At 39.0% G+C, this 12,020-nt stretch overlaps 1 protein-coding gene across 5 annotated transcripts in view; it reads left to right on the forward strand.

Annotated features, from left to right (window-relative positions):
- LOC138250516 (phosphatidylinositol 3,4,5-trisphosphate 3-phosphatase TPTE2-like) overlaps nucleotides 1–12,020 on the forward strand; it is a 194,749-nt gene that overhangs the window by 53,407 nt on the left and 129,322 nt on the right. For all 5 annotated transcript variants that reach the window (XM_069205467.1, XM_069205466.1, XM_069205471.1 and 2 more), the window contains exon 5: nucleotides 941–1,102. In XM_069205467.1, coding sequence (XP_069061568.1) covers nucleotides 941–1,102 — 162 coding nt within the window. The remainder of the gene's footprint in view (nucleotides 1–940; nucleotides 1,103–12,020) is intronic.

Raw genomic sequence — 12,020 nt, forward strand, 5'->3', positions numbered from 1 at the left:
TGTAAAGTAAAGCACTTGATAATTGCTGTGATGTGGGTAAAATGCAGTGCCAATGTGTACACGGAGACTCTAAATGAAGTAACCGATAAAATGCTCTGAATTGCAGACCTATGAGCTTGTATGTTCCTGAAGACAGAATGATTATTGTTGTCACTTGAAATTGTGACTCTGTTCCCTTAAATAATAGTATTATCACATCATGAGATTGCCAAATCTTTGAGGCCTATCAACTGATTTTTCAGATTTTTGCATTGTTTCAGGGGGAAACTAAGTGGAGAGCCATGTGTACTAAGATTGGCTTTATAGTGGCATAGTCCACTGCGTTGGTGCCCAAACAAGGCTGCCTTGTGCAGCGTGTAGCCTCACACCATGTTGCAGAAGTGAATTAGCGATATCTAGCACAGGATTTGTACCAGGAGCATTCCCTTCCAGTACAAAGACTTATACAGAGAGACTCTGATGCTTCCTGTGCATTGGATTAGTTGTGTAATGCAGAAAAATGAACACATTTAGTCTTCTATGCACTTCCTTCCAATTAGGCAATATTTATTGATGAGAATCTCAGTCTGGCTCTCTCAGTAGCTAGGGCTTTGCAAATGCCATAGTAAATCTGGGCCCTAAATTGGTCTTATCCTAGTCCTGCATTTCCCTTTATTTTCCATGACTGTGTGCTTTGTACTAGTCAAAAGGAGAACGCACATCTGATTTTTGGGTGACGGTACTGCAGGAATGATTGAAAGAATGGCACAGTGGACGACAGCAATAAAGGAAGCTGTATTGAAAAGTAGCTAAAAAGTTGATATTTAATTTACAACTGTTATTTGATGCTTGACACTTTATTAACTTTATAGTTGAAATCAGCCCTAGAAATTAAACTGTTCGGTTTTAAGCAATCCAGCTTCATTTTCAGTGTGTATTTATTTTATTGTCTTTCTTACAGGGTGTTTGGCGTTATTCTTATAATATTGGACATTGTTCTTGTGATTGTGGATTTAGCGGTAACAGACAAGCCTCCGAATGTAGCATTTGCAATTGCAGCTGTTTCGTTTGCCATTGCCATTTTCTTTTTCATTGATGTGCTGCTACGTATCTTTGTAGAAGGGTAAGTTATGTTAATCTGAAATAACTAAATTGTTCTCTTCCGATGATTTTGGGATGAAAAAAACTGTGATTCTACCATACATGCCTGTCGGCTCCAGTGGACTTGGCGGGTGTCACCCACTTTTATTTGTGTTCAATCTACATTCACCTTATTGGGACTACCCTCTTTAACCTGTAAATTTCCTACCTTGGTAAGATTATTCATTCCTTTGGACTACAGGTGGTGTCTTATGCCGATGACACCCAGCTTATCATGTCAATTACGAAGGATACAGAAGCTGTTGCTAAGAACTTAAATCACTGTATGACAGCTGTAGCTGGGTGGATGGGGAGGAACTACCTTAAGCTCAGTGGGTGGAAGACGGAGGTACTGCTCTTTGGATTGCAATCCTCTGTCTGGAAATTGGTGTCCCGAGTCATTAGGTACTCCTCCCAAGCGGATCGAGAAGGCTAAGAACCTAGGGGTGATGTTGGACTGTAAGCTTGCTTGAGATTCTCACGTCAATTGTGTTGTGTCATCGTGTTTCCTCTACTTCCCCTCTCAGCTTGGAAACAAGTGGCTCTTGCACTAGCTATGGCTAGAGTTGATTGCTGTAATACCCTGTATCTGGATATGAACAAGTGTGGCCAAGCCAAGCTACAGTTAGCGCAGAACTTGTTGGCCTGGCTTACCCTGGATATACCAAAAAATCAGTTGGTGACCAAGGGACTATAGGCCCTCCACTGGCTCCCTATAGGAAAGCATATTAAGTTTAAGGCTGCCTGTATAGTCCATAAGGTCCTCTACCAAACTGGGCCGGGAGGAATCAAGGCTATGTTTCATAGGTATAAGCTTGAGAAAAACCTCCTCTCTGCTCACCTTAATTTAGTGACAGTGTCTAGATTCCAGAAGGTGGGATGGGGATGCGCAGAGCGTTCTCGGTCACGGCAGCTAGACTATGGAACTCGCTGTCCAGTCACCTGACAAGTACTACATTACTCCTTCCCATTAGGAAAGCCTTAACAACCTGGCTTTTCACTCTCTAGGGTACTTGTGAGCGGACTCTGCTAATGGACTTGCAACTTTGAGACTATAGCGCCTAGATGTCTTTGGGCACGTGTTGCACTCTACGAGTCACCTTCAAATCAAATCAAGGTGATGACGTCACCAGCATTTTTAGTCAAGTGGTTTACATGTATCCTACACAGAGGACATACATTTGAATCTAGTGAGAAGTGTCACAGGTATAGAAAAAAACTTTAAACTATGCACCCTATACATTTCCTGAACTTGGCATTCAGAATCTTTATTATTTGGATTCATGGATTAATGCACTGGAATATTTAATGAGCAGTCCCTTTCAGAATTTTAGAATTCATATCAGGATTTCAAATTTGAATGAAATACTTTGACTTACCAAACACATTCAAGTCACAGGCAATGCATCCTTTTCAGATTTAAAGATTTGGCTCTCAGCCACCTCTAGAATGAGGGGACAAATGTGATCAATACTAATAACCCAATGCCCGGTACAACTGAGGGAACATGAGGCTACCCGAGAACTGAGAAGGATGCAGAGATTAATTCTAATCTATGAGCTACTAATGGGCCAATACTAAATACATGGTTCTTTGTACAGGTTAATACATGTCTATTATTTTGTGGTCTCTTCTGACAACGAGAGCTCAATAAATGCATACAAATAAAGAATAAACACTACATCACAATGTGGTAAGGTGGGGATGGAAGGAATACAGTCTAGGATACAGGAAAGGTGTAAAGAGGTGGGCTTAGAGACCTGACCTGAATTGTACCAACAAAGGAGCAAGTCTTAAGTGCAAATGGAGGTTGATGTGGAGCCTTGATGTGTATGCTGGAAAAGTATGTTGGTGTCTATGTTCCTTTCAAGTCTTGAATATTCAGTGATGTGATTTAAGTATTATGTGCACCACCAGACACAATAAGCATGGATGCATGGTAGTCTGATGTACTCAAGAGTAAATTATATGTAACACAACAAACTTTGAAATGGATTCTGACAGGGAAGGAATCAAATGCATTTATTTTCAAACTAGGGGAGATGTGCTTCAACTGTGTTGGGTTGGGGATTAGTTGATTTTGTGTGTGTCTGTGTGATTATTAATGTAAAGCAATTTTATAGCGAAAAAGGGACAGGAGTAGGGAAAGTGGGTTGGCACGTTGGTTGACATCGTTGAATAGTTCCTTTCGTTTGTACTTTACGTTTGATGATGGTTTTCAAATAGTAGTCAACCTTGGCAGCAGTAGTGTTTTGCGTTGAGGTGCTATGTCGGGTTATCTTGGGATTTTGACTCAGCATGTCTTTTCAGGCTTGCATCTCTTGTCAGGTTTGCATCTATTTCTTTTGTTAGCATTCTCTTCTTGGGTTTACCAAGTTACAACTGTAAAAATACTTTGGGTGTACCAAAGTCTGGAGCTCATATTTCAGTAGAGAAATAAATGTATCCTGGTCAGAGGAGGTAGAAAAAGGGAGTAGGATCAGTGCATTTAGTAGAGTGTCTAATGAGTAAGTCAGTGACCATGTGGTTATTATAGATGGTTTGGGTAGTGTATATGTCCAAGTGTAGCAATATGAGTGAGGACTGCTTAATGGTCATGTCAGTCTACAGGAAGAGGGGCGTAGACAAGTAAGACAAGACAAGGCAGAGATGACCACATCATGATAATTTCCTTTGGAGTGTGCTGGAACTGAGATATAAGATGCCATGATGGTTAAGCCAATATCACCAAGAAAGCAATCTCTAAACCCTTCTATGATACCTTTAATTGTGTGGCTCCTATGAGGTCAAAATCTCCAATATACACTTTGTTAAACTGACAGCCCAAGGCTGAGGGGATGCAATTCTAAGAGGTCTTCAATTAAATGTTGGTTTAATTAATATGGGCAACAGATGACGTGAAATATAGAGGAGGAGGTAGGTGTGAGAGTTAGTCAGAAGAAAGGTATTCAAGAGAGGAAAAGAAGAATGCAAAGAGAATCATAAGCTTGTTGGAGATACTGTAGATAATGATGAGAGAAATTAGCTCATCAAAATACATGGGATGATGTGGGAGTGAGCTAGGTCTCTTTGATTAAGATAATATCTAGGTTGTTATGGTTGATTGGATTAGCAATGTCAGCTGTATGAATCTGGGCAGATAGAACGTTTGGTGTGTAACATTTACAAAGCAGTTTACCACGATGAATGTTACAAGGCAAATCTTTACATCACAGGTAAGTACAACAATGGCTCTTTTTAAGCATTTTACAACACAAATATGTATCATTTTTCAAAAATGACATAATTTTCATATAATTAAAAAAAAGGGATGTTAAGGATGGGGAATTAAGGGATCAGGAGTGGGTAGAGCTAAAGGCGGATAAGGGGCTTTAGGGTTCATGTGTGGTTAGAGATATAGAAAGCTAAGGGGGTTTATGGTTCAGGGATGGGAAGAGGTAAAGGGAGGGAAGTAGATTTTAGGGTTTATGGGTGGGTAGAAGTTTAGGACTGTAAGGGTTAATCATAGGAGGTTAGAGGTAAAGAGGTAAGGGGTTTTTAGGTTTCAAATTTGGGTATAGGTAAATGGAGATTAAGGGTTTTTAAGGTTCAGGGGCAGGTAAAGATAATAATCCTGGCCCTGTTATACCTCCATAAGAAATTGTTGTTTAGAGATTTCCATTTCTGATTTGTGTTTTTGGATCCTTAGAGAAGTAATTTAGCTTGGGTAAACATTGCTAATCGAGGATGATTTTTTTTTCTGGACAACATTTAAAAAAATGGCTGATATGTTGCAGTGATGTAACATTTCAGGAACCATGAGACCTATATACTTCATTTTGGTGTCACAACATAGGTTTTGGGGGTCAGGTAGTCTTATAGAGACAGAGCATCCCTTCTGCCATTTTCCAAAATGGTGGTTATAATAGAGGAAGAAGAGACATATATAGAAATGAAACAAATAATGTTTTTTTATTCCTTTTCTGTATACATCAACCATGCTTATGATCTAAATATGAAAAAAATAACTTTTATCACTCCTGTTTTAGACACATTTTCATAGTTCACTTTATTTGTTTCGGCAATTGCTCTTGGTACATTTACAGAATGTTGAACTTTTGAGAAGGGCAATTTGACGGGGACATCTATTTGTAGTACAGGTTTTGTAAGTACATGAAAGTTCTGTGGGTAGAGGCTTTAGAAATTTCATAGGTTTTAGCACATTGTCAACATCTTCCCAACCAAATTCACACGGATATTTCTCTACATATGCATGATCCAAACATTTACACATCTTCTGATCAGGTAAAATGCTTCTTTAACATGCCCACGCACAGAATATGACATCGTGGAAGGTCACTTAGTGGGACTGATCACTTGAACTCACTGTACCAAATGTGTGACAGAACTCATTTTCCACACATGCACAATGAATTTTTCTATGTCTTTAAAGTGACATTATTTTTCTGTCTCAGAAAATCCTTTAAGAAACTTCACAGGTTGAGCAGTTAAAGCTCCAAGCTTTTTACCAATTTTCCTCATAGTGTCATCACCCATAAGAATATGTGCCTTGATAAGAACACTGGGCACCTCTGGGTCAAGTTTCTTGTACTGAATATGAAGTAGAATTAAGTGTCTTTTTTTGCCCGTTCTATAACAAATCCATAACTTAGACAATCCTTGAATTATGAACATTGCAACAAATTTAAGTGGCACAATATTATCTGTGTCATTTGACAGTACAGTGACTCGATTGGAACCATTTCGAACAGCCCACTCAGCATGTGGCACAACACAAAGGTCTGCTTCCTCCAATTTGCTGTTAAGTTCTCAAACAATATGGCCCATACCTTTTGAATATATCTCTGCAGGCACCAACTCCTCATTGACAATCATTCTACTTTCAATAATCGGAAATTCTGTGTTCACTGAAGCATCAGCAGTGTTTTGACAAATTAACATCTCCAAGTTCATCTTGTTCGATGTTGATTACCAGAATTTATCAAATTGCACAGGTATAGGTGTCAAATTTTTGATGCAGGCAAGGTCAGTTTTTCCACTTGTAGGCATCCGTCTGATTCCCTCACATTCATTGACAGATAGTTCAAGATAACTGTGAAACACAATGTGCAGTTCTTGCAAGCTGCACACTGTCTTTGATATCTGTAGAGCAGTCTGAAGAATCTCTCAGAAATTTTGCATGGATTAAATTTTCACCATTCGCATTTGTGATATATAGTCAACATCAACAGTAGTTTTCAATGAGGATAGCTTTGGGAATTGAAATTCTTCAGGTGAAAGTTTATTTTCGAGCTCTTGTACAAGTTTGTATTTCACTGGTTTAGTTGCAGCATCTCCATCAAATAATGTGTTTGTTGGAAGAAGAGCATGTGGCAAAATGTCCTTGATAAATTTCCCCCTTTTCTTTTGCTACATCCATCTCTATGTGCTTGCAAAAGTTGTTTTTCTGTAACCTGTTTTGTAGTGGCTGGTTGGACGAAACTCTTACTATGGCTTTTGAAGCGTGGAAGTTTAGCTTTAGTGATTATGTCAAACAGCTTTTCCTCTTTCACTACAAATCTCTCCTGCTTCAGTTCTGTGTATAGTTTCGATCCATGTTCCAGGACATTTAGTAGACGTGTCTTTATATTGTTATCCACATATTGTTTGGTTATGAAGTTGTGTAGTCGCACAGGCTCAGTTATTTCAAAGGGGTTTCCTTGCTGCTGCATGAGATGAAGAAGGCTGTGTCCACATGTTTATTAAAACGTTTCCCTCTCTTGCCGACAAGTCGTGGTGAGGAACAATTATACGATGGTCCATTAATTTTGTATTTGTCATCTCCCTGAAAACGTTGCAAATAGGAAGGACTTACTGGTAAACTAGCTGCCATTGGCAACATATTCACTTTTACGTGTCTGACGAACTATTCCCTTGGAGCTTTTCTATGATATCTAGATCATCTGTTCCAATTTCATATCTGGAGCAACAGCATTGACCCTTCCCTCTCTGTCTTTCACCACAAAATATCTTTTGGTGAAATTTCGGTACAGGTCTCGTTTTTCCACCTCTAACTTCTTCACTCTTTCCAAATACCAGGCACCATATCTCAGGTAGTTTATGTAATCAAATTCGCGAAACACAGTAATCAGTGACTCCACAGTCTTCATGTGCAGCTCCCAATCAACTTCCCAATCAGCATGTTCCAAGTTTTTCTGTAGAGGTATAGTCTGTAAAACATTTCCCCAGTACTTGCTTAGTTCTGATTTTTCTTCACATTGTTTGACAAGCTCTACAAACTTGGTTTTCTGATTTTGACCTGAGTGTATTGAACATTGCCTAGCTCTGCATTATGTCTTTTGAATGAAGTGCACCCTGTGCCTTGATCACTTCTGAGATAGGATATATAAAACCTAATTTGTAATTCTTGTAATAAACAAACATAATGAGCTACGCTCAATAATGACTGGACGGTTTTGTTTTAAAAGATTTAAGCCTCAATAAGTGCATTGTCTATGCCACATCCACTGAGAAAACTTCCTGCACACTGCAACACAACTTTCTCATGTGGAAAACACCCATCATTGGATAAAGATCATCAAATTCTACTGGCTTGCTCACACAAAATGTCAGCTACTATACGGAAAACACCTTCATTGCAGGAAATTGGCAGGATAGGCTGCTCTTCAAGCTAAGCATGCACATTTTGGAATTTTGTTAGAGCTGCGTATACTGTTGCGGTGTTTGTAACTGGAGAGGGTATTACTGGTAAAAACCCATCCTTCTTCAGTGGGACAGTATTGTGGGCGATAAGAGCATGAATTCCAGCCAATGGAGGAACTGGGTTTTCTTCATCCTTCAGCCCGCAAGGAATAAACGATATTATAAATTCAGTTAAATCAGCTTTGCAGGCCGCATCAGGTAGAAGAAGATCCTTGTCTTCAGCCACTTTTGAAACCTTCTGGTAGACTGGGACATGTTGATGATTTGTAGTGATTTTGTACGCATTGTCAAGGCAGTTGTGTTATACGTTTGCAGCTTTGTTTGTTTATACCTACAGCTAACAGTGTGTTTTCCAGCAGCTGCTTCATTGGTACAGGCTTGAAAAAGCACCATGGCAGTACCTTGTGCTGGATGTTCCAGACAAAGAAGAGCTGTCTTCAAAATCCAAATTATCAAGCGCATCAATTGTAAATCCTTTCCTGGTAAAGTGCCTTAGCAGTGGTGTGCTGTCGGATTCACAAGATTTTACAGCATGAGCTGCTAACAAGTTCTTGTTTCTGCTTCAGGAGTCAAATCAGCTCAGAACAGCTTAAGTGGTTCATTCTTTTTGTTAGATTGACAAAAAACAATTCTGTTGTACATTCTCACCAGAAAAATCTTAATTTCATTATTATGGGTCAATACAGTTTCATCAATGTTGACCATTATCTCTCTGATCTCACTGAGTGTCAACCCATACCCAGCACTCAAGAATGGCTTTCATACAATTCATCTGCTTTTTCAAAAAGTGCAACTTTAATTGAAGGCTGGCGGTATAGCTGCTTCTGGGAGTTCATTGTACATTCAAATTTTCAAATGTGTGCACACATGCAGTTCGGGTGGGCGTACAAATCCGCTGCAAATCCATTCACCTCGATGTTTAGATTAGCTACTCGGCTGAAAACTTCATCTTGGAAGAAACTAGTTGCAGAAAAAAAAAGACGATTTCTCTTTGAGACTCACATACTCTGTACTTTGTTCTTTCATCAATCCCTTTTGGCCCTCGTTCTCTAAACTACCGATAACACAATGAAGATCCTCTGCTTTCTTTCTGATCAGTTGCTGCAGGTGGGCATGGGCAGCCATCGATCTTCTAAGTGGATGGGCACTGGGTTTGGTTGTCGTCGCTTTCTCAGAAGACTCGGATTCTTGTTGTGATTCACTGGTTTTTGCTTTTTAAAAAAAAAACTATTTCCATGCCTTTTTCCATTGTTTATGACGTGTAGTACAATGATAAAATATTTGATCCTCTTCACCCGTCAGTTTCAATCTTTTGTGAACTTCATCTTGCTGTATTTCTTCAGCATCTTGAACTCTCTTCTGTCCAGTCACAGTTGATGTTAGCTTTCTTTTTGGATTAGTTTGGCATATGACACATTTTTCTTTGTTTAAAGAGTCCTCAGATTTTGTAGTTATCAACACTCTGTCAGGAGGTAAAGCTCCCCTGCTAACACCTGTTTTACTCATGTTTGCATATCTGAATCAATGGAAAACCTGAAACAAAATCAAAAACAATAATAAAATAAATTACCAATATGATGGCTAAAACATATCATTAAAGAGCCCCTAATATGGAAAATAGTGGAAGGGTTGCTCTGAGGAGTTATTTTCTCTCTCTATAAGACTCTTTGACCCCCCTATGTCTTGACACCAAAATGAAGTAAATGAGTCTCATGGTTCCTGAAATACTACCTCATAACTGCAACATATCCGCTTTTTAAAAAAAATTCCTTAAAAAAAAATCTGTACTGATTAGTTATGTCTAGCCAAGCTAAATTACTTCTATAATGATACATAAACGCAATTCGAAAATGAATATCTCTGGACAACATTTTTTTGATAGAGGTATATCAAGGGGCCAGGACTATAACGAAAGGGAAGGAGTTTTTAGGGTTCATGGGCAGAAGGGAGGTAAACAATATAAAGCATTTTAAGGGTTCAGTGGCGGGTAGAGAAAAGGGTTTTTTAGGGTTCAGCAGGAGGTAGAAGTAAAAGGAGGTAAGGGTTTTTTAGAGTTCATGGATAGATAGAGGTTAAGGGACGTAAGAGACTTTTAAGGGTAAAGAAAAATGTATACATAAATATATGGTCACAGAAAAAAACAAAGGTTAAAGTGACCTTATAGTTAGGAATTGCAACTATATTTAACTTTCCATTTATAAATAACTTAGAAATTAACTGAAAAGCCAAAGGTTAAATTAACGTTACAGTAAGGTTCAAAATGTCAGTGACAACCTAATGCTTTGAACAAAAAAGACATAGAAGTTCTCCGGTTATAGTTAGCAGAGCTAATTATGACTTCCATCCCTGCCAGACTCTGCTTGTGACCTCACATATTACTTCACTCATGACATTTTCCATAACATCACTAATGACATCACTGATAGCATCATCAAAGCATCTTCTGTAAACAATACTCTATTAGGGTGTATGGCATTAGAGGTATAAACATTTGTAGAAAATACTTTAGAAAAATATAAACCACCATTAATGTCATCACACATACAACCCTTAGGTGATGGAAGGTTCAGTTATGTACAACATTGACCCTATGTCAAACACTTCATGGGTAGCTAAGCTCATGTTTTCAATCAACCACAGACAGTTGGGTAACCTCTACTGCACACAACGTTGAATCTGTATACAACTTACTTGAGACACTCAATTCATGTGATATATATCTAATGCTCTACTACAGACATCATTTTGTCTGTATCAAACCTTTCCAGTTAAAGAACATCTTGTGAGATATGGAGTGCACATGAGTAGAAAAGTGTCCACTGTAAACTGAATTTACCCTATGCGCAGACTTTACACTGTAACACATTGTTTGTAGACAGCCAAATTCTCATGAGGAATACACCACAAATTACTAACAAATATCTACTAAGAACAGTGTTCACTCTATGCAAAACATCTCCAAAGAGAAACCACTCACTGAAAACATCCAAGGCCTGGAGGTGCTAAAGGTCATACTACTCACAGCTTTAATGCTCTTTTGAACATTTTATAGGTAGGTCACCTTCAGTGCCTAATCAAGCACACATACATGGGTAACTATCAGATGTACACAGTCGTCTGCCCTAAGTAGAAATTGTCATGCTCAACATTCTCAAGACTGTTTACAATACTGTGGGTCTACTACATAGAGTCTTTGCCCGGTTGAAATGTTTTAGCAAAACCAAACTACTTCTGTTGAACATACTGAACACAGCTCATCAACTATCACCTGCACACTGTTTTAGTCCTGTACACAATTATTCATAAGGAGCTCAACACCTTTGCACACCTAATACCTATTACGAGGACAGTCATTTAGCTGGAACAAGGCTGTACAAAATTAGGTAGAAAGTTAGATAGAGAAGTAGCATGATGTTTACCTGCTACTAAGTAAACACACTCATTGGATGATGTCATAACTGATGTCATCAGTAATGGCATTGACCATGTCATTACTGATGTAATATGTGAGGCCACCACATTGACATGCACAGCATGGGGTTATCAGTTAATCCACAGTACACCACTACATTATAAACCACTCCACTGTACGCAATTACATTCTACACCACTCCATTCTATGACACTGCAGTGCTACAGTGTATGCCACCAGACTATAATGCTACTCCACTAACTGCTGTTTCACTGTATGCAACTCCACTCTACAACAATACACTATGCTATTCGGCTGTATGCCACTCCACTGTACACCACTCAATTGTACGGCACTTAAGTGTACGCCATGACACTCCACTGTATAGTGTTACAGTGTACACTACTCCATGCCACTCCACTGTACGCCACTCCAATGTGTGTAAATCCACTATACACTACTCCACCTTATTGCACTTCACCCTAAGCTATTCCACGCTATGAGACTTCACTCTACACCACTCCATTGCACAACACTGTACTGTATACGCAACTGTACTCTATCCCAATCAACTATCTCACTTCAGTATACACCACTCCACTGTATGGTATTACAGAGAGTACCACTCCACTCTGTGCCACTCCAATGTACATCACTCCACTGTACATTTCTGCAGTCTACGCTATTCCACTGTACAACACTCCACTATATGCCACTCCACTCTGCGCTATTTCACTCTATGGCACTTGATTCTACATTACTCCACCGTACACCACTACACTCAACA

The sequence above is a fragment of the Pleurodeles waltl genome, chromosome 8 (genome assembly GCF_031143425.1).
Source record: "Pleurodeles waltl isolate 20211129_DDA chromosome 8, aPleWal1.hap1.20221129, whole genome shotgun sequence".
Taxonomy (NCBI): Eukaryota; Metazoa; Chordata; class Amphibia; order Caudata; family Salamandridae; genus Pleurodeles; species Pleurodeles waltl.